Source organism: Daktulosphaira vitifoliae, unplaced genomic scaffold (genome assembly GCF_025091365.1).
Source record: "Daktulosphaira vitifoliae isolate Bord-2020 unplaced genomic scaffold, ASM2509136v1 Scaffold_5, whole genome shotgun sequence".
NCBI lineage: Eukaryota > Metazoa > Arthropoda > Insecta > Hemiptera > Phylloxeridae > Daktulosphaira > Daktulosphaira vitifoliae.
The window spans coordinates 11,520,519-11,547,854 of record NW_026099576.1 but is presented as its reverse complement, the minus strand read 5'-3'; the positions used below and the strand labels follow the sequence as shown (position 1 = coordinate 11,547,854).

Here is a 27,336-nt window from a genome sequence, read left to right as displayed (position 1 = left end):
ATTTTTTTATATAGGTAATAGTATAGTTTATTAATATAATATTAGACTACATCAAGATGCTAGTTACATAATCAGCTTTAATTTATTTTGTTGAAAGAATACTAATAATTACACCGATTCACGCTATATTGATTAATTCATAGTAAATATCATTTCAGGTAACGGTCAAAATGATCGAATGTGTTGTTTTTGCTGTAGTCAAGTACTAAGAGACTGGGATGATGATGACGAACCGTGGACAGAACATGCACGATGGTCTCCCAAATGCGCTTGGGTTTTGTTCAATAAAGGTAAAATATTTATTGACAAAGCGTGTGGAAAAAAAGGATGAAAATAATTAATCTTAAAAAATTCTTATTTATATATGTAAATAAATATTTATTTTTGTGATATACAATAAATATATTAGTTTTACAAAAAAACAATTTTTTTTTATTTATTTATTTTTTTTTATTAATTTATACATTTAAGAGTTGTAAATCAGCCATTGTTTTAAACATATTGCTTTATACAAGCTACACATTTTATAGTTGTTCATGTGTCGAACACAGCATGGTTTCGTAGAGCAGAATAGATTGTATAACGGTGGACAATTCAAGTCTTCCATGTCGATTACATTCTGGTTTGGTAAATACTTTTCCAAAACACTTTTTTTGATAGCTCCCTTTACGTAAATAGTCTCACAGCGTAACAGTTTCATTATTCTCGGTAGTTCAGAGTATTCGATATCGCCAATGTTTGTGTCCAAGCCATGATGGTACTTTTTTAACCAGTATGTGGTTTTCTTATCATCCTTTACGGTGTTTGGATGTTTGAATACCCAGTGAGAGAGACATGTAGAGTCCAGAGCGATGACGGACAATTCTTTAACCAAAAATGAATGATCCGCAGACATTAGTNTTTCTTTAACCAAAAATGAATGATCAGCAGACATTAGACCCTGTATGTCAACAATCATCCCAGTGAGAAACGTGCTTTCAGTATCCATTACATGTACGTGTATGTGCTCAGTAACAGTTATACTTAAACTCTAACGTAATTATAAAATTTATTCCGAACAATATATATGTAGGTACACATAAAGTATACGAAATCAACTGAGCTCTAAAATATANTATATATTGTATACGAAATCAACTGAGCTCTAAAATATAGAGTTTCCCCTATTTTATAGCAGAAAATTTTAACCTGATAGGTCTGCCAACCTCGATGAGGGAGTTTTTCAAACGGTGTAGTGGCACCATCATCCTATAAATCCAAGTACAAGATTATACATAGAACATATTCACATCTATTGTACTGTACGATATAATAAGAAGAGAAAAAATCGTTTAGTATATATTTCACAGATATGTACACGTATATACATATATATATATATATATTTTTTTTTTTTTTTGATATTAAATAAAAAAAAACCTCGTGTTGTATTTGTAATTGTTATTTATTTAACTAAATGTTTTATTACAATTAATATCAAAAAATTATAGGCATTTTATATAATATCGATTGAATCTATCCATTTATTATGTGAATTATCCAAACCAACAAACTTGACAAAACATTTGTCTTTATTCTTCTTAATGATCTTTTCCACTAGATAAACTTCTGGAAACTGAGTCTTGCCAAGTTCGTGCTCATAGAAACAACCATTTATAGGTCTGTTGTTTTCATCTGTTAGCTCATACACCACGGGTTTTGTATCACGAATTTTTGCGATTGTAAAGACTTCCGATGTCCAATTTTGTGTATATCCTTTTGAAAATACTGCTTTATGCTTACTTAGACGAACTTTATCTCCAATATTAAACTTTTTATTATATTTTAAATTAGGTAGCCGTTTAAAACTGACATTTCCAGGATTACGTGATGCTATACTAGGAGTTGTTCCTATGGCGCTATGTTTTGTATTATTGTAATTTGTTATTAAATCTGCTATAATGTTTATCCAACTATATGATCTATTGGTAGTAAATTTTTTCCACATTTTTTCTTTTAGTGTTCTATTAAATCGCTCCACAACAGCCGCTTTCATTGTAGAGTAGGTTGAATAATGATTTATATTTTTGTTCTTCATGAGCATCCGAAAATGTTTGTTGAAAAATTCTAAACCTCGGTCTGTTGCAAGTTTTTTGGAGATCTATTGAACAAGACTTTTTCAAAAGCCGACTTGACTTCTGTACTAGATTTATTTTTTAAAGGCACAGCCCACGCATATTTTGTATAAACATCGATTATCGTTAAAATATAGGTAAAATTTTTATTTTTTGTAGAGTATTTTTTCATATCTACTAAATCTGCTTGCCACAAGTCATCTTTGCCATACGATACAACTCTTCTTCTAGGAAATATTTTTCTAGCCGGTCTATGTAATTCATTTGCTACTTTCTCTGCTACTTTACTCATGATATTACACCTAGTTCTCGTAACTCTTCTTCTATTGACAGTATTTCGTTTCCCACACCTGTATTTCCGGCACTTCTTGCAGCGTGTAAAAGTTCTAATCGAACTATGAGTTCATTAGGATCGTTCCAATATACGTATTCTTTAGGTCTTTTGTTTAAAATTTTGTAGGTTAACACACCACTGCCTGTTTTCGGAGGAAACAAGTTACTAATGATGTATTTATATTTATAACCTACATTACATTTCAATTTTCCATCTCGACCTAAATGGGCATTAGTGTAAAGTAGTAAAATTTTATAATCCGATAAATCCATTTTATTGAATGAACCAACTGCAGGTTTACTTTTAAATAATAATTGATAAAGCCCATAACTTAGTGGTCGTGGTGCTAATTTCCCAACTTTGATTGTTGAAAAATCATCGGTTATTTTAACCGTAGTATTGCCCATGATAAAATCATTATCTTTCACATACTTTAAACCGTAAACCGGGTCCATTTCTAACAACCACTTTGAAAAATCTTCTCGCTGCATTTCACTGGAAAACGAGCGTTTAGGCTTATCGACATTTTCCGTCTTTATTTCTTCCTGAGATGTAGAAGGTTCATTTTTTATTGAACTTTCCATCTTTATTTCCTCTTCCTGATATGTAGAGGGTTCGCTAGAGCTCTGTATCATATCATTTTCTTCGGATGTAATTGGATCAGTTTTTACTATAGGACGGGCTTTGTCCAAGTGACGAAACAATGACTTTCTATGCTTTTGCTTTTCTTCCATTTCAACACGATTTTGATTAGCTATTTCTTGAAGAGGTGTCACCAGCGGTGACATATGTGTACGTACAAAATTTTCCGATTTCTCAACATTTCTATGAATTAACTGTATTTTATTTTTTATGTTTTGTTTAGAGCCTATAATTTCTTTCAACACTTTATCCGACATCTTGATATAAACTAAACATATAGCAGTATGAGTCGTCTTTTTATACTCGCGTCATTTTTATGAATATATCAAGCCCACATCGATATCGGCCATTGTTGAGGTCATCATCTTTCACTATAGTAATGAAACTATATCGTCCTTTATTCCAACATTGTGAACACATTGCTTTGAATTCATTAAAACTCATATCACTGGAACAATGATCTTCATAAACGTGTTTGAGATTTGTTTCATCTTGTTTGTACAGTATAATCATATTAGTGTTATCTCTTATCAGTTGTTTTGGAATTCTAGAATACGTCTGTGTTAGGTAAAAACTATCAACACCATTGTGTCGCCCTCGGCAAAAATAAGATGTCATATGAATTTGTTTTTCACAAATCACATCATCGAATACAAATACAGAGTTTGCTTCTAATTTTTCGGGTGGTGGCACGTCTTCACTGCTGGTGAACATGGATAATTTTACCACATTATCCATAATCTCACCTAATAATTTATATTTATGCTGATCCGGGGTTTTCGTGTAAACGTATAGGTGCTCGAATCGCAAACCATTTTCCTCAGTTAATAATTTAAACATAACATTTGTTTTACCACAATTTGATGGTCCACATATTATGCATCTTATTGTGTTGGGTAACAGTGGTCCATGTTTAGACTCGATGGGGTCTGTAAGATCCACGACATTATCGACTGATAGAGTATGTTTCTGTTTCTCAAAAAACATTATTAGCGCACGCTATTACTCGTCAAACGAATAATGAGTATAAATGATGAAAAACTCAAAAAACCTTTACAGTTATAAATTGAAAATGGTGCGAACAAGACGTGCGACAAAGCGAAGTGTAGGACGCGGTATTGTTAATTCAATAATTAATCGATTGCCTATTGAAATGCATGTTCTAGGGCAGTAGTCGGCAACCGGCGGCCCGCGGGCCGTATCCGGCCCGCGTGGCTATTGAATACGGCCCGCTTTAAATTCTAAATCGACTAATTTAATTGAATATCATTTTGTATAAATATAATTGAACGTTGCGTTTTTGGTACGGGTATTTTATATAAGTCATATTATTATTTTAAGTTTTAGATAGTATTTTTTTGCATAATAAATAATGTAATTATAAATTTTTTTTTTTTATCTGGCCCGCGAACTCTTTTTAATTTGTAAATGTGGCCCGAGAATTAAAAAAGGTTGCCGACCACTGNATTGTTAATTCAATAATTAATCGATTGCCTATTGAAATGCATGTTCCAGGGTATCAGTATTGCGGACCAGGCACAAAACTTAATAAAAAACTAGCACGTGGTGATCCTGGAATAAATAAACTCGATGCAGCTTGTCGTGAACATGATAATGCGTACGCAAGAACAAATGATTTATCAGAACGGCATTTGGCTGATTACGAGTTGGAAAAACGTGCTTGGGACCGCGTAAAAGCAAACGATAGTTCATTTGGAGAAAAGGCTGTTGCGTATGCTGTTACAAATACAATGAAAGCTAAAAGAAAAATTGGAATGGGCTTTGGTGGTGTACTGCGAGTTGGACGTAAAGCTATGCGTAATTCAAAAGATATTAACAGTGCGGCAAACTTGGCATTAGCGGCAGCTCGTGTTGCTGTAAAGAGCAAAGAAAAATTTAAAACACCTCGCACTATCAAAGTACCTAAATTTGGTGGTGTGCTGCCACTCATTCCTATTTTTGCTGGACTTTCAGCTTTAGGGTCGTTGGCTGGTGGAGTATCGAGTATTGTAAGAGCTGCACACGAAGTTAGAAAAAACGTAAATTCGAATAAACCAGTGAAAATCGGTAATGCATTATACTTGCATCCATATACTGGGAAAAAGAAGGGTGGTGGATTCTATTTGAAACATCAAAAAAACTAGCATTGACACTACCCAAGCGACGTGCACTCAGCGATTTAGATATTATAAAATATGCTGAGTCATTCGGAATCAGTCATTTTCGCGGTGTTTTTTCAAGAGATAAGTTGCCTGTCAAGCCCAAAATATACGAGAGTGCAGTTGTTAATTTGGACATTGACCGTGGAAAAGGAACGCATTGGGTAGCGTATTTCAAGAAAAGCAAGGACGTGGTGTATTTTGACTCTTTTGGAAATTTACCTCCTCCGCTGGAACTTGAAAAATATTTCACCGGATTGCGCGTGAAATACAATTATAATCAGAAACAAAAATATAACACAAACGTTTGTGGCCAGCTGTGTTTAAAATTTTTAAAATCACAATGCTCAAATCGCTGACCCTTACGCTGCATGACACAACGTCGGAAGTCACATCAAGTTTTTTTCCACCGATAGAATTCACTGGAGCACCAGAGGTTGCGTTGTTGGGATTTTACGGATGTAATTCAATACCTAATATTGACAAGTCAAACAATACATTCACTTTGATAAATACAAATAACGAGCTTCTTGAAAATAACATAGAAATTAAAGTGCCTGAAGGCACTTATGAACTTGAAGACATTAGTAAATATCTAGAAGAACGTCTTCAGTCGTATAAAATCTCATTCATGTTGAAGGCTAATAAAAACACTTTAAAATCAGAATTAAAGTGTAGCCGACAGATAGATTTTAGCGTTGAAAATAGTATAGGTGGTATTTTAGGCTTTCATCGAAAAATACTCGACGCAAATAAAATACATATATCGGATCAAGTTGCTAACATAAATAATTTAACTAGTATAAAAATAAATTGTAACGCTGCTTATGGCGCATTTGACAACGGAATTCCTAGTCATACGGTTCACGAGTTTAATCCAGGAGTGGCAGCTGGTTACCGTATTGTTGAAAATCCTAAAAATTTGATATACTATCCATTAATATCCAATCAACTATACTCTATAACAGTGAAAATAACAGATCAAGACGATAAAGCGATTAACTTTAGAGGTGAGCCTGTTACTATACGTCTACATATACGCGATGGCTCTTCAATTCAATAAAACCAAGATTAATATTAAAAAACCAATCATTAAACAACGATTAGTTGAAGAGATACGACGTGAAAACCTTGACATTCTTTCTGCTTTGGGATATACAATTAACAATGGACGATATTTTAGAAATAATGGAAACACCGTACAATGAAGACCGCATAGTGAAATTGGATTATTTTTCCTATCAACCGTTTTCGGTTAGCGCACTATCGAATAATGATGAGATACGAATATGTATTCAACAGCAAGATGTTTACACCCTTCCATGTGATTCCTATCTCTTGATAGATGGAGAACTCTCGGGAGTTCCTGCCGGCTCAGATGTACAATTGGTTAACAATTGGCTAGCTCACTGCTTCACTGAAATAAGATATTTATTGAACTCAATAGAAATAGATAGATCGCGTATGCCTGGGATAATGTCTACAATAAAAGGATACGTCACGTTTTCACCGAATGATCATACACGGTTTGAAAATGCTGGCTGGAGTGTTGTAACTGCAAATACGAGTATGAAATTCGAAGTATGCATACCTCTAAGGTTATTATTAGGATTTGCCGAGGATCATAAAAAAGTCATCGTTAATTGTCGTCAAGACTTAATATTGCAACGGAGTGGTACAGACTTAAACTGTATTTACTCAACAAATGAAAATTTATCAAGTTGTAAAATTATTTTGAACAAAGTTATATGGAAAGTTCCACATGTAAGTGTGTCGGATGCCATGCGGTTAGACATGCTCAAAATCTTGGAAACCTCAACACCGCTTCAAATAGCATTTCGAAGTTGGGATCTATATGAAAATCCTGGCCTACCAAATAGTAAAAAACAATCCTGGACTGTGAAAACTTCATCGCAGACTGAGAGCCCGAGATTTGTTATTGTAGCTTTTCAAGTGGATAGAAAAAATAAAATAAACAAAGATAGTAGTAGATTTGACCATTGTTCGTTATCATCTCTAAAAGTATACTTGAATTCGGAATCGTACCCCTATGATAACTTGCGAATGGACTTTTCAAATGATAAGTATGCTGTACCATATCACATGTACACTCAATTCCAAGAGGCGTTCTATGAAAAAGAGATGGCGTGTCCAATGCTGACAAAAACAGAATTCAAGACAATTGCTCCACTCATTGTCATTGACTGTTCGAGGCAAAACGAAAAATTAAAAAATGCGCCTGTAGATATTAGATTAGAATTTGAATCTGATGAAAATTTTCCGACCAACACTACAGCATATTGCTTAATTGTACACGACAAAATGTTTGAATATAATCCTATGACTAATGAAGTTCATAAAATATTATAATTTGTTATTTTCAAAAAATAATGTAAACAATTTTATTTATAAAATACTAATAATTACTTGAATATATATTTTGCTATTCTAAAGGAATGTGTTATTTACTTTAATACCTTATCTTTATTATATTTCATTTATTTAGTACATAAATCAAAAGCGAATAGTTTAAATAATATAATGTGTAGGCGTGAAAAACGATGAACGATATCATTTTTTCTCATAAAATATAGCCGACAATGATTATTACTGTACGGAGACATCTTTGATGTTTGAAATATGCTTACCTAAGCGTCTGGTAGACGATGATAAAATTCTTAGATAAAGATAACTTTGATAAAACGCAGACAGCAATTATAAAATGTTGACGGTAATATGGGTTATAATATTGCGGTACCTTTGATGTTGGAAATATGCTGACCTAAGTGTCTGGTTACCCATGATAAGATTCATACGACATTACTGTGCGGTGACTTCTTTGATATTTGAAATTTGCTGACCTAAGCGTCTGGTAGACGATGATAAAATTCTTAGAATTTATTATGCCATAACAACAGACGTTGTCTTTGTTTTTATAAAATGAAGACGGTAATGTGGGTTATAATATGGCGGTGCCTTTGACGTTGGAAATATGCTTACCTATGCGTCTGGTAGGCAATGATAAAAATTCTTAGAAAACGTTGTTAGTTTAACTTGGATTCATCCAGGTTAGTTTAATTCAAGATTCATTCCCCCTCCCTCTGTAGGAATTTTGACGGACACCCTTGCTGCGTTAATATTAAGTAAATATGTTATAGTGACAACGGCGGCCACTATATGACGTACACTATTTCAATGTATCTAGTAGATGTTTACACGTACGTTTATCAGTTACCGTTATCAGTTCACATGAGGTTTACCTTATCCTTCTAGTAGATGGCATCGTAGGAGGAGAACAACCATATGGCTACCTCCCCCCACTGCAGACATGTAGTTATAGTGCGCATGCGCACTTTAAACCGCCATTTTGATTTACCTTAACAAGTCCCAAATTCCCCCTACCATCGTGATACCACGCCTTCTCCTTACCCAATCAATGATGAGACCACACCTCCCCTTACCCCATCATTGATAAGACCACGCCTCCCCTTACCACCATCACCGAGAAACCACGTTTATTGTTTGACCTTGAAAAATTAATTTCATGAAATTTTAAAAAAAATTAAAAAAATGGTTTATTGATAAATGATAATAAAAAGGGTAATTTTTTATTTGAATTATAAAATAATTTGGTTTTTTCATGTTAGACTTTTCAATAGCTTCCCGCAATCGAGATATTGGTAGAAAATATGATTCCCATATAAGTGCCAAAAGAAAAAGAAATGAAAAAAGGAAAGTACTTGAAGGGCAGCTTCGTAACACATTAACCACGTTTTTAAAAGCTGAAACTTCTAAGAACGGTAGTGATATTGAAATTCCAAAGAAAACTGTTACTTGTGGTCCATTAGGATTACACAGTGCAAGTTTAGAAAGCCCTGAAACACATAATCATTCTACCCCTGCAGATCCATCTTCATTAACCCCCCAGTCAGTGTCTGCTACTTTAGAACTGCAGCTAGAACAGAGATCAGCCCAGCAACCAGTACCGGGATCACTGCTTTCCAGAGATCTGTTATTAATAAGTTCGATACCATCATCTTTAGACCCAGTAAAAGAGAAATATTATCAATTTGAGGCCGAGGAGTATGATGAAACCAGGGATACCTACGACATAAGTGATTCCTATATTTGGCCAAAAATTTTAACCCAATCAGAGCGAACTAGAATTGAAGTGGACGACATTTTAGTAACATTCACTACATTAGACATTTGTTAAACGGTGAGCAACAAAAATGGCGATGGTTCATTTACTCTGAATCAAATGATTCTGCTCACTGCTTTGCATGCCGTTTATTTTCTGACATTTCCAATTGTGCCTTAAGTTCTAGGAAAGGTACAAATGATTGGCAACACTTAAGTTTAATTTTAAAATGTCATGAAAATAACAAAACGCACAGAGAGTGTATGTTAAAATGGTTCGAACTAAAAAAGCGTTTAAAAACACTTGAAACCATTGATTGAGAGACTGAAGCTCAGATTAGATCTGAAGCTCAACGGTGGAAAGATGTAATGGAGAGGCTTTTAGCAATTGTACAGTTTTTAGCTTCTCACAATTTAGCATTTAGAGATCATATAGAAACAATAACTTCAGACAGTTCAGATAGAAGTGGTAATTTTTTAGATCTTCTAAAATTAATTGCTAAATTTGACTCTTTATTGAGAGAACATTTAAATCAAATTGTCAACAAAAAAATTGGTAGAAATCATTATTTGAGCAAAGAAACTCAAAATGAGTTTATACTTCTAATGGCAAATTATGTAGTGAAAAATATAACAGAAAAAGTTTTTAAAAACAAATACTATTCTATCATTTTAGACTGTACACGAGATATTGCAAGAATTGAACAACTCTCTGTGATTTATGGAAACTGCTTCAACTAAAGAGCATTTTATCGGGTTTGTTGCAGTTGAAAAAACTACTGCCGAAGAATTAACCAACTACTTGTTAAAAGAACTTGATAAACTAGGCTTGAATATAGCTAACTGCAGAGGCCAGAGTTACGACAATTGGTCAAATATGCGAGGAATTCAAAATGGTGTTCAACAAAAAATTTTAAACTTGAACCCTTTGGCTTTTTTTGTACCATGTGGTAGTCATAGTTGGAATTTAGTTTTAAGCGATGCAGCGTCATCTAGTGTTCAAGCACAGACATTTTTTGAAACCTTGCAAAGATTGTACACAATATTTTCATGCTCTAGTTATAGATGGAGTAAACTTAAAGAACATGTAGATATTTAAGTCAAACCTCTTACAGAAACTAGATGGGAGTGTAGAGTGGAGTCTGTAAAAGCAGTCAGGTTCCAGTTGAGTAAGGTTTGTGACGCTCTGTCAAGTCTACGGGAAAAGAGCACAGACTGTTTACTTATAAGTGAATGTCATTCGTTAGAAAATGAAATCTCGACATTTGAGTTCATTATTTCATTAGTAGTTTGGTACGATATCCTGGTGAAAATTCACGTTATTAGTAAAATATGGCAAAGTCGAAGTATGAATCTAGATGCAGCAATAAATCATTTAAAGGTATTCTTGAAATGGTTAGATGAGTATAGGGATCAGGGTTTTGAATCTGCACTAGTGACAGGTAAAGAAGTAGCAGAAGAAATAGGCCTTAGTGAAATTGTTTTTAAGTCTACAAGACAAAGACGGAAAAGGAGACACTTTGGCTATGAAGCTACAGATGACACACCAGAGTTATCACCAAAAGATAGATTTAAAATTAGCTATTTTTATGTGGTTGTGGATAAAATCCGGACAAGTTGTGAACCAAGGTTTGAAGCTTTGAAATGCCATGAAAATAATTTTGGCTTTTTGTATGACATAATGAACATCTCCTCCACTATGTCTGAAGAAGAGTTGTTAAATAACTGCAAAGATCTGCAAGTTACACTATCAATAGGAAATAACCATGAAATAGACTGAGTAGACTTGTTTGAAGAGCTAAAACTATTTTCAAGCGTTTTAGTAGAAGTAGAAGCTTAGCAAAAAAAAAAAGAAACAATTGAACAAAGTGGGATAGTACGGGCATTGAAGTATATTGTAGACAACAATTTGAGTGAAATTTATTCAAATATAAGTATTGCACTTAGAATTGTTGCTACAGTCCCTGTGACAGTTGCGGCAGCCGAAAGAAGTTTTTCCAAATTAAAGTTGATAAAAACCTATTTAAGGAACACGATGGCTCAAGACAGACTCTCGGCCCTCGCAATCCTGTCAATTGAAAATGAACGTTCATCTAGTCTAGACTTCAAGGAACTGATTGACGACTTCAGTCAGCAAAAAAGCAGAAGAGTTCATTTTGGAAAGTCATTTTAACCATAACTTTAATATAAATAACTATCTTAATTTATTGTATTATACATATATATTTCATATATATATATNNNNTTTTTTTTTTTTTTGTGTCTGTTACCACTTTTTCTCAGCTCTCACCGAACGGATTTCTTTCAACGATACGTCAAAAGATCACAAATTGTATCTAGCCGAATACATTACCCTCAAAAATTGAAAAAAATTCCCTCGTTCCCCGTAAATGGGGGAAACCTCCGAAAAAATTACAAATTTAAAAATGGCAAATTTTCGAAATTTTTTCAATTTTTTTTACTAAAAACTGCCGTAACTTTTTTAAAAATAAACATATCAATATAATTCTTTTTTTTATAGATGCATGATGTCATTACCTATCATTTGGTATATTTTTTTTATAAATCTGACTTTTTACCTGCCCACAGGGGGGGATTTAAAATGACAACTTTTTTACAAAAAATTAATTTTTTCAACTTAACTTTTGAAAGTGTTCCGGAAGGTCTGACACTTTTATATATATCTTAAATTAAAGCTAATGTAATATACTTTATTATGCAAAAAAAAAATTTCAGACTTTATTTTATCTTCAGGATGAAAATGGCTACCGAATGCTATTTTTGTGTGAAAATTTTCGATTTTGTATTTTACATTTTTAACTTTATTATGCTATAACTTTNTGTATTTTACATTTTTAACTTTATTATTCTATAACTTTTTGAAAAATGTATGGATCATTACAATTTTTTTATGACAAGTAGTATTTACATAGATCTTTCATTCAACATACTTTTTTTTTAAATCGGACTATTTCTCTTAATAAAGGGGGGATTCAAAATATAAAAATGCATATAGAAAGTAGAACTTTTTTACTTAACTTTTGAAAGTGTTTCGGAAGGTCTGACACTTTTATATATATCTTAAATTAAAGCTAATGTAATATACTTTATAATGGTAAAAAAAAATTTCGGACTTTATTTTATCTTCATGGTGAAAGCAGACATCAAAGTTAATTATAAAAATACGATTTTTGTAAAAAAATTCTTTTTTATATTTTTAACTTTATAATGCTATAACTTCTCGAAAGATGTATGGATCAATATAATTCTTTTTTTTGTAGATGCATGATGTCTTTACCTATCATTTGGTATATATTTTTTTCATATCTGACTCTTTACCTGCCCACAGGGGGGGATTTAAAATGACAACTTTTCCACAAAAAATTTACTTTTTCAACTTAAATTTTGAAAGTGTTCCGGAAAGTCTGACACTTTTATATATATCTTAAATTAAAGCTAATGTAATATACTTTATCATGGAAAAAAAAAATTTCGGACTTTATTTTATCTTCAAGGTGAAAATGGCTACCAAATGCTATTATTGTGTGAAAATTCTTAATTTTATTTTTTACATTTTTAACTTAATAATGCTATAACTTATTGAAAAGTGTATTGATCAATATAATTTTTTTATGGGAAATACTATTTTTTAATAATCCCTTTTTCATTCGACATACTTTATCTTAATCAGGATATTAATAAGGAACTAGCAGTTTATGAAGCTTTTGGAATAATCCACCAATTTTTTAAAATTAAACACTATCTAAAGATTTGCATCGAAGCGTTTTTTNTTTAAAATTAAAAACTATCTAAAGATTTGCATCGAAGCATTTTTTTTGATAGTGATTTTAATCACTGTCAGATATCATTATACTTGATCCAACTATGCCACGTCACCACTGTGCTGCGACCCCCACGTGCTGGGTTTTTTTAATGTTCATATCCCTCAGTAATTGTGGCCTCACAAATCACGTGACCCCAAATTAGTCCACCCGATATTTTGCTCGGTTGACCAAAAAAAAAAAAAAAATCCTTTAAAAAAATTTGGGGGGCCCCGCAAATGCTAGCGCCGCCACTGCAGGTAGAAATCATAAATGCAGTTACACTGAGGTGTTTTTCGACTAGTACAGAGGGAGTAGAATGTAATGATTGGGATTTAACTTTAATGGAAGTCGAGTAGACGATAACAACAGCGTAGTCGCATAACAAAATGTAAACCGTTCAAAGTTATGTAAACTTGTAAATGAAGTATACTCATAAAATATCATAAACAGATGTTTTACTTAATGTAATTATATCAGACATTGTATTAACATAATTCCATGAGTAGCCTACGCTGATTAAACAAGTAATATTAAGTGCGTTACATCATGTAGCTTGATTTTTAGATATTACGCAAATAGTCCTTAACATGCCGTGGTATCAACAGAGTACCAACTCTCACTCTAACTCTCATTTTAATTCATTCAACTGTAATCTCTCACCTATTCCTTTTCTTTATACTTTTAATTTCCATTTTTATTAATTTTTGAGTTACGACAGTTTCTTAAGATAGTGATTTTAATACTATATATTATTATATACTTCTCCCAACAATGTCACGTCTATACTGTGCCGTGATCCAACTGTGCTACCTTTTTTTTATTAATATAAAACTCATGATTTAAAAAATGGTAAATTAGAAACAGATATTATTAAAAAATTTTTATTAGATAATAATTATTCCTTGTATATGTTCAATTTCAATAACTACAAGACACTTGATAATGTGATAGGAAGTCGTTGCTCAAACAAAACACAGAAAGAATAATTGATTTGTTTCGAAGCAATATTTCAGTATAAAAGTCGCTATTAAAATGTATATGTATTTAACTTTTATCATATAATTAAAAATACAACTGGTCTACCATCCAATGTTTTAATTCATTAAATAACTAAAATATCAAGTGTAAATGAAAATAAATAATAATTTTTGGTTTTGTTAAATTATTATATTATTTCTCACATTCTTAACCAAAAAAATTAAATAAATTTAATAATTAAGTACGGCTACTAGTATGAATATGTTAAAACACCAATTTCAATACTGTAAAATTTTATTTGACGTAATATGGTAAATTTTTAGTTAAAATTATATAAATAAACGTATATAATTACAATACAACAGATGTTAATGCATATATGTTAATTTTATTTTCTATAAATATATAACACAAGACATACGTGTCCTTAGATACTTTTCAAAATTATACTTAAATAAAAAAATTTTAACTATCATTATTTATTTTTAATGTTTTCATTAAAACTTGTCAACTTTTATTTTTTTTTATTTTCTATGATTTTTTATACAAAATCAAATCGGAGTAACAAAAAAATTATAGATCAATTAGATAATTTACTAATGTATTCAGGATGGGACAATTTAAGCGGATTGCATTGTATAACATATAACAATACATTATATTATCTTTCAAGCCTGATTGAAATACCTACAGAACATATTAAAGGTGATCGAAAAATACGAGCTTTGACGGTATATCTTGGATGCTCATATGCCAAAATCATGAATAGTATTTTTTCAGTAATAAGTATGGCTACACAAATTTGTGAAAAAAAAATTAAAGAAGAAAATGACTTAATAAACGGAATTATTTGGAAAGAAGAAATCATAAATATAATATCCAAATTTATTATTCCAATGGTAACAATGATGAAAGGAGCTATGGACGCTTTGGATTTATTACATAAAAGACCATGGGTCTTTTGTGTTAGACCTTATTATATGGCAAATCCTATATTAGGGGAAATAGAAGATATTCTTGACAACTTAAATAAACAAACGCTATCATGTGATAATGAATTCACAATCTTATCCACGCTACAAATTATATATACATTTTCTAATAAAAGAATATTTAATATTGTTAATGAAACTAAAGGCTATTGTAATTTTTTCCGTTATGATAAGAATTATTTATGGGAAGAATGGTCTAAGGAATATAAATCCCTTAATGAACAAGACGTAAAATTATTATTTATCACATTCTTAACCAAAAAAATTAAGGCTTATATAAAAGCAGTAATTATAGAAAAGTATTTTAACCTCGGATTTAAATTTGATCCATTTACCGAAGAAACATTTATACCAACACCAACAGAACCAATAGAACCAGGTATTTTGAATAAAAATGTAATAATTAAAATATAATTTTAATAGCTTATACATGTTATTTTTTTAATTTAGAATTGGAATTTAAAGGAACATATGAGGAGCCTTAATTTAAATACATATAGAAACTGATTAAATGATGTAATGCAATTAATTTATCATAAATTAATGGTATATTTATAGGATAATAATCTGAAATATATATATATATATATATCATAGATATAATAATTAAATTTTAGACATTTAAGTTTTTTTGTATATGTTTGCGGACAATATAAAGTTCATAATAAAAAATAGAGGGAAAAAATTAATTAAACAGAGATTTAGAAAGATTGATTTGAGATTATTTTGTTTTGAATAATATCTTTATTGGTTAAATAGAAATATTTTGTATATAAAAATAGATCAATCTGAAAATATATCGTATTTTAGTTTGGAAAATCCAAAATTATATACAATTACTATTATGACAACTACGTGGTAATTTTATATAAATAATTTTATACAATTTACTCCTAATCAATGTAATAATGTAGCAAAGTCTGTACAAAAATTTCAATTTTTCAACTTAAGTTTTGAATATGTTCCGGAAATACTTAATGAGCTTTAAATTTATGTTGTAATAAAGCTTATTGTATGAACAATAAATTCAAAAAAAAGAAAATTATCCCGACGACCTATCTTCTATGTTCAAATTGTTGTCAGTGTTAAAAAACAAAATTTGCGATTCCATATTTTATTTTTTCAACTCAAAATTACTATAACTTTTTAAGAAACGTGAAGATCAATATAATTTTTTTATTTTTTTATAAATACTTTATGTTTACTTCTATCATTTGTATATTATATATTATATATATTTGTATCATGTATTTCCATCATATCTTCTTCTTCTTCCTCGCCTTAATCCCAACTACTTGGGATACCCTTAACCTAAACTTCCTTTTGACACGATCTCCCACATTCTCTACGCTCACATCAGCTGTCCTTTTATCGCATTCAATAACAGTTATACAAACACAAATTATATCCCATGGTGAGTTTGTACTTAATGATACGAATTATTTATGGGATGAATGGTCTCAAGAATATGAAACCTTTATTGACCAAGACGCAAAATTATTATTTATCAAATTCATAACCAAAAAATCAAGAATACACAGAAACAGTAATTAGAGAAAATTATTTTCAACTCGAATTTAAATTTAATCCAATTACGGAAGAAGCATTTATACCAACACGAACGGAACCAATAGAATCAGGTATTTATAATAACTTATATTAATTAAAATATCAATTCAATGACTCATAAATTATTATTTTTTGAATTTAAAATTGAAAATTAAAGCAACAAATGAATACTGAATACTTATAATTATAATACAAATATTTCTTGAATGCACATATACAAAAGTTATAAAATAATTATAAAAGAAAACTACAATGTTAGAAGAACTCATAAACATAATATCCATTATAATTTTCCCAATGGTAACATTGATGAAAGGAGCTATTGAAACTTTGGATAACATACATAACAATCCATTGACTATTCTTAATAATTACTTCATTAGTACTTTATTAGAAAGCATAGAAAGTTTTCTTGGAAAATTAAACAGACAAAAAATATTACATAATGATTTAATGACATACAAGAAAATAAATGACATAAAGAAAATCTTATTTATTCTTAATAAATAAATATAATAATCAAGTACGGCTATCAGTTTAAATCTGTTCTTCTTCTTCTTCCTCGCCTTAATCCCAACTACTTGGGGTCGGCCACCATTATCCTAAACTTCCACTTGACAAGATCTTCCCACATCATCTACGCTCAAAACAGCTGTCCTCAAATCGCATTCAATAACATCTCTCCATCTCTTTTTTGGTCTTCCTCTACCTATTCTTCCTTCAACATTCATTTCTATAAATGTTTTACAGCTTCCGATTCTTCTCTCCTCATAACATGACCAAACCATCTAAGCCTATTTTCTCTCATCTTATCATACAGCTAATTACAAAAAATATAAAAGCGAAAATTATAATTGTTTTCTTTTTTGTGAAACTTAATTATTTATTTTTTTAATTGTATATAAAATTTACTATATTTAATATTATAATTCTAAATCCATGCTAAAACAATTTGAATTCTCTTAATTCTATAGAAAATTACTTTATAGTTTTAGAGAACTATCATTTATTTTTAAATACGAAAATTTACCACAACCCCACCAAACTGTAAAATTAACTCAATTTAAAAATATCTCAATAAAACTATATAATATAACCTTAAGTTATTTAAAAAATTGAAATTTTGTTTTGAAAAGTAATATTGTGAGTAATTTTTCAATATTTTTTTCTATATTTTACAAAATTAAAGCATCGAATTATAAAAATTCTGATATATGGAAATTTGTTTTAGTTATCAATCGCGCATAACCTCTTCATTTTTTTATCATTATTACAAAATAATATATCATTTTCTTTGTTATGTATTAGAGTATGTCTATTGAGTATATTGCTGATAAATTAATTTTTATTGGTGTATTTTACGTAAAACTCTGAATTTTTACTGATATTTTGAAAAAAATGATAAAAATTCAGTGGTAAATTCGTAGATAACAAACGAGAAAAAAGTCAGATAAAAAATTGTTTGAGATAAAAGTTATTGGAAATCTAATATTGTTTAATTTTATGTAAAAAAAAATGAAAATCGGTTGACTGCAATCAATGATATTTAGAATATAATGAAAACACTTTTTCGCAACACACGAAAAACGCTAATTTCGCAATAACTCGAAAACTGTTCTACTTTTTGTATTTTGGACTTTATTTTCGGACTCAGTGGACAATTTTACATAAAAAATTACTATCATAAGTCATAGGTCAATTTAGTTGTAAACTAGTTTGAATTTTAAGAACTATACATAATAATTGTGTTACTGTATAATTATATATTTACATATTGTCTAGTATTGTATTAATATTCGTTAAAATAAAAAGTGAAAATAAAATTTTCTTCTATTTACATTTTGAATTTCATTAAAGAAATACAATAAAATCTGAGAGAATTTAAATATTTTTTTGGCAATATTGGTAATATACAGAGATAAAACTAACTTTTTACTCAAAACACATAATAGAAGAATTGTAAATGATATACATAGTATATCATTAATGTCATAATGTATTATTTAAGACTTCAATTAATCAATCACACAAAATGAAATGTATACCAATAAAAATAAGATTTATATATGTACCTTTTAAATGTTTAAATATAATAATGAAATTTCTTAGAACAATATGTAATTGTAGGACATAAGATGTAGGGTATTAAACTATCTCTAAAATATTATATAAGATATGATAGTATTTTATAATATAGGGATCATTATTGATGAAAATGTAATAAATTACGATTAATAAAGAAATAATGGTGGCGTCGGTGATAACTTCTTGCTCTTGAACCACGATCAAATTTAATGTAAAAAGCCCAAGATAAAAAACATTCTGAGACAGATGCGGTCAGAGGCACTCACTACGCTCGATCATTTCACATAACGAAGTATATGCAAGAAGATCCGCCGTCTTCTTAATTATATTTGTACAAAAAATATAATATCTATTTATTTAAAAGTGTCAGAGAAAAAATCAAGGTAGCAATCTAATAATTTCACCAAAAATATATAAGATTTAGAATTAAATTTTATGAGTACATAGATTAATCAAGTGATCATCAATAATAATTAATATACCAAGTAAATTTAATAAATCGATAATGTTTGTACAGAGTAACTTGGCAGAGTTATATCGCTAATACGTGTCTATTTCAGGAGATAGGTTGGAGGTTCATATGTATAGCCACCATACCACTCTGGGTAGACACACGAGGTGACTCAGTTCCATCTATCATCGATAACCGTCAAAACTCGTGACATTATTGATATTGAAGAATTGACAATTAATTATAATAAATCCCATATTAATAAAACAAAGATCACTTTATTTTTCTATCATCTTCTATCTTTCTTACAGACCCTCGTACTCACACCCCGAGTAATAATATTATTAATATAATAAAGTAGTAGCTCAAATAAGCACCCAAATCCCGTCATATTTATTTTATTTTATTTCTTTTAAGTAACTTCAAAGTTCTCTCTAAATTAACACAAGTAATAAACTTTTTTGAGTTACTACACGTATTATTTTCTTTTTGATTCACTACAAAAAGGAATATAATTTCAATAAAGCTTACTTTTGATTAATATTTTTGAAAAAACATATGAGTATGCATATAAATATTTTACTTTTATTTATCTAGTGTTAATATTTTTTTTGAGTCCTCATAAATTTTTACTAATTTTACAATGAAATGAATTGAATTAAATGAATTCACTCTCTTACAGTAATGAATGCTAAATAAACGAGAGACGATACGTTTTATTTGTATTGAAAACATTCATATAGGTATGAATTTGTCTATTACATTATAAGCAACAAAAAAAATAGCACAAACTGATTTATTATAGTAAAATGGTTGACGTGCTTATATATTTATATGTATTATGCGATAGTTATTCTATAATAAATTATTTTAAAAATACGAATAACAATTGTGCGTCTTAATTTTAAATCGTTCAGTTTTTATGAATCTTTATAGAATTTTAACGAGTCAAATATTTTAACTATAATAAATATTAATAATTATACTTTATAAAACTCTATTGTGTTCAATGTTAAATAAAAAACATAACCTCTAAAGAAGTTGAAATTTTATAGACCATTTCTCAAATACTGAAATTCTTCATTTTACTTAAAAATACTTATCCTGATATTTGTTTAATCAATCAAATTTGAAATGTATTATCAGAATATATTTTTTGTTAAAAATCTTGTTTATGTAGTGTGCTTACTCGTCCTAAACAATCTGATTATGTTCCATGTATTCATTTTATTTAATAGCACTCGAAAACTACACGTATAGTGACATATAATAAATAAATTATCAATCATATAACAGCAATGATTAATTCACGAAATACAAGAGGCCGTTCTACACAAGGGACATGAACCAATAATAAACGTTATAACCTAAAATAACACTATGAAACATATAATATAATTTAGTATTATATTTCAATTCAATATAATATAATAATTGTATAACATAAGCAAATAAAATTACAATTTTATATTAATAAAGAATAATTTTATAAAAATATTGTATAGACATATTTTAGCAATTTGAGAACAGCTGATGTGAGCGTAGCGGATGTGGAAGATCGTGCCAATGGAAGTTTAGGATAAGTGTGGCCCACCCTAAGTAGTTGAGATTAAGGCGAGGAAGATGAAGAAGATATAAACATTAAACATATACGATGAATAAGTAATCTATTACAAAGTAAACTAAAACTTTTAGTAGTTACATAAATTATTTTATTGTGATTTTATTTTCTATCATAAGAGTAAGTAGTGATACGATCACATATATGTGATCATATCTCACATTATTATTGTAACGCCGACTAGGCTTATATCGTTGTCACAGTGACATGCGTATTACTACAGGAGGGCAGACATTACGCATAAACACTTTTGGAATTCACGGCCACTATGCTATAATACCAATATCCTAAACGGTAGTTGAATTTTTACCATCATCGCGACCATTACTCTTTGTCTTATGTTTATCTTTAATTAGCTACCACCAAAATAATGTGTGTGTGTGTCGCCTCCAGCTTCCTGTTGGATTATTATCATCTCATTCGTTTGTTGAGCATGAGTTACGCACTTTACGTACAACCAAGTAGGCGCTTTACCATTTCGACGATAAGTGCTACACGCTCGACAACAGAATCGACACGTTGGCCCACGGGCATTATACCTATAGTTTTATTTAATTTTTAAGTTATTATCATTGTAAAAAATATTGTCAAGAATTGAAAATGTATGTTTTAAATATAGATGTTCTCGTATATAATTAGTTTCAAAACATTCTATTTAATGTAACATAATATAATATGAAATTTTAATTTAAAAAAATATATGTATATGCGTAAACATATCTGTGAAATATATTTATATATTTTTTTAATTATTAAAAAAACCTCGTGTTATGTTTGTAACTATTTATTCATTTAACTAAATGTATTATTATATTAATGAAAAAATGTTTTATTACAATAAATGTCAAAAAAAATTAAGGTTACTTTATATAATATTAATTGAATCTATCCATTTATTGTGTGAACTATCTAAACTATCAAACTTGACAAAACATCTGTCTTTATTCTTCTTAATGATTTTTTCAACTAAATAAAATTCTGGAAACTGAGTCTTGATAAGTTTGTGCTTATAGAAACAACCATTTATAGGTCTGTTGTTTCCATCCGTTAGCTCGTACACGATGGGATTTGTAGTACAAATTTTTGCATTTGTAAACATTTCCTATGTCCAATTTTGTGTATATCCTTTTGAAAATACTGCTTTATGCTTATTTTTATAAAAACTGACATTTCTTGGATTACGTGATGCTATACTAGGAGTTAATTTTATGGTTCTATATTTTATATTATTGTAATGTGTTATTAAATTTTCTATGTTTATCCAACTGTATGATCTATTGAAAGAAAATTTTTTCCAAATTTTTTCTTTTAGTGTTCTATTAAATTGTGTCTACAAAAGCCACTTACAATGTAACGTAGGTTGAATAATGGTTTATATTTTTGTTCTTCATGAATATCTGAAAATGTTTGTTGAAATATTCTAAACAACGATCTGTTTGTAAGTTCTTTATTATACAAGACTTTTTCAAAAGCCGACTTGACTTCTGTACTAGATTTCTTTTTAAGGGCATAGCTCACGCATATTTTGTATAAACATCGATTATCGTTAAAATAAATGTAAAATTTTTATTTTTGGTGGAGAATTTTTACATATTTACTAAATCCGCTTACCACAAGTCATCTTTGCCGTACGATTCATCTCTTCTTCTAGGAAATATTTTTCTAGCTGGTCTATGTAGTTCATTTGCTACTTTACTCATGATATTACACCTAGTTCTCGTAACTCGTTTCTATTGACAGTACTTTGTTTCGAACGTCTATATTTCCACCGCTTTTTGTAGCGTGTAAAAGTTCTAACCGAACAATAAGTTTAATAGAATCGTTCCAATACACGTATTTCTTTGTTTAAAATTGTGTAGGTAAACACAGCACTGCCTGTTTTTGGAGGAAACAAGGTACTAAAGAAATATTTATATTTATAGCCTACATTAGTTTTCAATTTTCCATCTCGACCTAAATGCGCAATGTAAAGTAGTAAAGTTTTATAATCCAATAAATCGATTTTATTGAATTTAGTGGTCGTGGTGCTAATTCCCCAACTTAAATAGTTGAAAAATCATTGGTTATTTTAACCGTAGTATTGCCCATGATAATATCATTATCTTTCACATACTTTAAATCATATACTTTGAAAAATCTTCCTGCTGCATACATCTAAAAAACGAGCATTTAGGCTTATAGAGATTTTCCGTCTTTATTTCTTCCTGAAATGTAGATGGTTCATTTTTTAATGAACTTTCCATCTTTATTTTTTTTTTCCTGAGATGTAAAGGGTTCACTAGAGTTCTGTATCATATCATTTTCTTCAGACGTAAAGGATGAAATTGGATCAGTTATTAATCTAGGACAGTGTCACCCTCGGCAAAAATAAGATGTCATATGAATTTGTTTTTATCATCGAATACAAACACAGAGTTTGCATCTAATTTTTCGGACGAAGGCACGTCTTCACTGCTGGTGAACATAGATAATTTTACCACATTATCCATAATCTCACCTAATAATTTATATTTATGCTGATCTGGGGTTTTTGTGTAAACGTATAGGTGCTCGAACCTCAAATTAATTTCCTCCGTTAATAATTTAAACATAACATTTGTTTTACCACAATTTGATGTTCCACATAATATGCATCTTACTGTGTTGGGTAACAGTGGTTCATATTTAAACTTGATGGAGTTTATAAGATCTACTTCATTATCGACTGTTAGAGTATGTTTCTGTTTCTCAAAAAACATTATTAGCACACATTATAAACATCGTCTCAGTATAGCATCACGTAATCCAAGAAATGTCAGTTTTAATCGGTTACCTAATTTAAAATTCAATAAAAAATTTAATATTGAAGTAAGCATAAAGCAGTATTTTCAAAAGGATACACACAATTAAATGTAAAATGTAATTTACTGACCAATAACCTGGTATTTTACCAATTATAGTAAATAATAAATAATAATAATAAAAATATACATTATACAAGAGAATAAATTTTAATATAAAAAAAAGGCTCAAAATATCAAGATTAATAAAATAAATACGATCTCCAGTCCCTGATGGGACTCATCTTAAGACGGGGTCTCGGCCCCGGAATTAGACGGAGCCTTGCAAAAGTTAATACATATTAACACAAAAAAAGTATCACACATGAAAATGGCTACATACACTTAGCAAAATACCACTACGGTGGTTTTTAATGAAGAGAGCGTCAGTCTTTATACACACCGGTTGATACACACCGATGACCACAATCACGTTTAAGGGAGGGTATCGGCATAACCATTTACAAAATATAAAAAAGATAAAAGTATGGAAGAATATTAAAATTATACAGGTATTGACAGTGGTGGCCAGTGTATGAGTCATATAGGGAACGATTATTAAATTGATAAAGAATATTATGTGTATAGCTCACCATGACAGCAACAGTATAGTTTCTGATTACACGGCCGTATATAACGCACGCGCGCCCATTATCTAAGCAAATCATTTAATTTATCTATACCATAAGAAATTAATAGATTTATATGTTCACATTTTGTGACGTTACAAGTTGAAGAGATACGACGTAAAAACTTTGACATTCTTTTTGCTTTGGAGTATACCATTAACAATTGACGATATTTTAGAAGTAATGGAAACACCATACAATGAAAACCGCATAGTGAAATTAAATTATTTTTTCTATCAACCGTTTTCGGTTAGCGCCCTATCAAATAATGGTGTAATATGAATATGGCAACAGAAAGATGTTTACACCCTTCCATCTGTTTTTTATCTTTTGATAATTGATTAACAATTGGGTAGCCCACTGCTTCACCGAAATAAGATAAGTATTTATAAGACATTCGACTCCATATAAATAGATAGATCACATATGCCGGGAATAATGTCTACCATGAAAGGATTCATCACAATTTCACCAAATTATCATACACGGTTTAAAAATACTGGCTGGAGTGATGTTACTTCAAATTCGAATATGAAATTTGAAGTATGCATACCTTTAAGATTATTATTAGGATTTGCCAATGATTATAAATAGTCATCGATAATTGTTATATTGTATATTGCTTGATTATGCACGACAAAATGTTCGAATAAAATCCAATGGCTAATGAAGTTTATACAATATTATAATTTGTCTTTTTCTAAAAATAATATAAAATTTTATATTTATGAAATACTAATAATTACTTGAATATATATTTTGCTATTAAAGAAATATGTTATTTATTTTAGTATCTTATCCTTATTATAAATCATTTATTTTGTACATAAATCGAAAGCAGATAGTTTAAATAATAAAATACTATGCAAAAATAAATAACATACGACAGTGATTGTAGAGACTTATACTTATTGTTGTGTGGGAGCACTGTTTTTATGTAATGATACTTTTAGCTTTACAATTTTTTTGTCAATAGACGCTTGTTGGGTAGAGTGTGGCACTCATGTATGGCCGGTTCGAACGTGTTCATGCTACGTCCAGCCGTCGTTACTTCCTCCGTTAGCGACACAACCTTTTTTGTACGTGAACAGTACACTTGTCTCGCGCTTCTAGTAATCGGCATCCGTACAATTAGTAATTGCTCGCCTTGTAATCTTTACTGGTTATTTTCAGTATTTGTTTCCGGTCAATAACTTTGCCACAGTCTCAATATTTCTCAAGTCAATATCAGATAAGTTATTAATTTATTATCATTTTGTAATTGTATTATATCATAAGATTAATATTGTTTTCGTATGTAAGTTATCCCCCCCTTTCCCTTTATTTTTAAGAATTTCATTTGCAAAACAGTAAATATATTTCTTATTTTATATATACATAAACAGGTGTACCTATTTACTTATATCCTTTTTATTTTCCTTTATTTTTCGTTTTGTTTGCTACAAAATANATCCTTTTTATTTTCCTTTATTTTTCGTTTTGTTTGCTACAAAATAAACTACACTACCGCACAGTAACAGGCCATTCCCCTTTAATATTAAGGGGCTGCTTGTCACAACGCTTATGAGCATTATAATATGATGATAAATTTCATAATAAGTAAAAGAATATATGTCATTTTTATTAATATAAACTTAATTCAATAAGATTAATGATATTGTTTTTATTTTTTAGAATCCATAGTCCTGTTATGATTAATACATTTAAAATTTATACAGAGTGGTAAAAAAAGAAGGAGGCTGAATGACTGTAAAAATTACACAATATAGTAAACATTACTATCATAATTATCATGGGTAATAAGTAGATCAGTTAGGAAATAAAATTTATGTTAAATTAAAATGAATTAGACAGTGATATTGGGTAATACATGATTATGTAGTATCACACTTTAATACATGTAATAATTAATACTTATATTTAATAAAATATATCACCAAATCAGTGTTTCCCCGTGGATAAGATGAATAATAAAATAATACCCTTACACAAGATTTAATCTCCCTCTTACGCATTCCATAAAACGCCCACGTAAAAGATTCTATCACATTAACCAATCAAATACAGCAAAAATATTTCAAGAATCTCACCAGAGATCGCTAAACCAGTTTTTGCAGGCTATAAAAAGGCCAATTTCCCCCAAATTCGGGTAGTTCCTTTGCACTTGGCTCTCTTACTGTGGTTGCTCTGAACATCCCTCTAGCGAATACTGGGACGCTTTGCCATTCTATACATCTCTACGGCTCTCTGCAATACTCAACTAAGATACAAAAAGTGAATGTGCGTGAGTTTATGTTTCATTCTAGTAACAATTCTATATGAAATCTACATAATTTTTACCCTCTTTTGTAATTACTGAAAAATATTATACATCTTATTTTCGGTCGAATACTTTTGGTGATATAAATATTCTGACACATATAAAATACTGGTGTTTATTTATTTCTTTTTATTTACATTTATATTCATATATATATAAACATACTCTGAGGTAATTAATTTGATTGAATTGTATTTACTACTTATTGAAGGGCCACAACCTGGCTGGACAGGGTAATAGTACAATAATATCATAATTAGAATTTTAGTTAATCATAAGATTTATTCAAAGTGTATCTCCACTTATCGACCAGCTAGTCTGATCTATGCCACAGTGCCGGCAATCGGAGTGTAGGACACTTATATAATTTACAACGCATAAATTATTAATATTATTTTGTAGTATACATTAGATATTCTAAGGTAATTAATTTGATTGAATTGTATTTACTACTTATTGAAGGGCCACAACCTGGCTGGACAGGGTAATAGTACAATAATATCATAATTAGAATTTTAGTTAACCATAAGATTTATTCATAGTGTCTCTCCACTTATCGACTAGCTAGTCTGATCTCTGCCACGGTGCGGGCAATCGGAGTGTAGGACACTAACATAACTTATCGTGCATAAATCTATAGTACAGTCGCATCTAACCTA

At 29.9% G+C, this 27,336-nt stretch overlaps 3 protein-coding genes across 3 annotated transcripts; all 3 read left to right on the top strand.

The window, feature by feature from the left end:
- The first annotated feature begins 3,967 nt into the window (after nt 1-3,967).
- Nucleotides 3,968-5,246, top strand: LOC126908180 (uncharacterized). The gene is made up of 2 exons (XM_050690090.1): nt 3,968-4,051; nt 4,542-5,246. Exons 1-2 carry the CDS (start codon nt 3,968-3,970, stop codon nt 5,232-5,234), a joined length of 777 nt encoding a protein of 258 aa, XP_050546047.1. The 3' UTR covers nt 5,235-5,246.
- A 1,170-nt stretch (nt 5,247-6,416) lies between these two features.
- Nucleotides 6,417-7,619, top strand: LOC126908179 (uncharacterized). Its single transcript, XM_050690089.1, has one exon. It carries the CDS (start codon nt 6,417-6,419, stop codon nt 7,617-7,619), a length of 1,203 nt encoding a protein of 400 aa, XP_050546046.1.
- Nucleotides 7,620-14,646: 7,027 nt separating this feature from the next.
- LOC126906633 (uncharacterized) lies at nt 14,647-17,918 on the top strand. The gene is made up of 2 exons (XM_050687316.1): nt 14,647-15,562; nt 15,634-17,918. The coding sequence occupies exons 1-2, from the start codon at nt 14,680-14,682 to the stop codon at nt 15,666-15,668; spliced, it is 918 nt and encodes a 305-aa protein (XP_050543273.1). The 5' UTR covers nt 14,647-14,679; the 3' UTR covers nt 15,669-17,918.
- The last annotated feature ends 9,418 nt before the right edge of the window (nt 17,919-27,336 follow it).

Excerpts from the sequence above, each read along its gene's own strand:
- LOC126908179 (XM_050690089.1), top strand. The coding sequence starts at position 6,417 with ATGGACGATATTTTAGAAATAATGGAAACACCGTACAATGAAGACCGC.
- LOC126906633 (XM_050687316.1), top strand. The coding sequence starts at position 14,680 with ATGTTTTCATTAAAACTTGTCAACTTTTATTTTTTTTTATTTTCTATG. Across the intron at positions 15,563-15,633 it reads AACAGAACCAATAGAACCAG|AATTGGAATTTAAAGGAACA; the intron begins GTATTTTGAATA and ends TTTTTAATTTAG.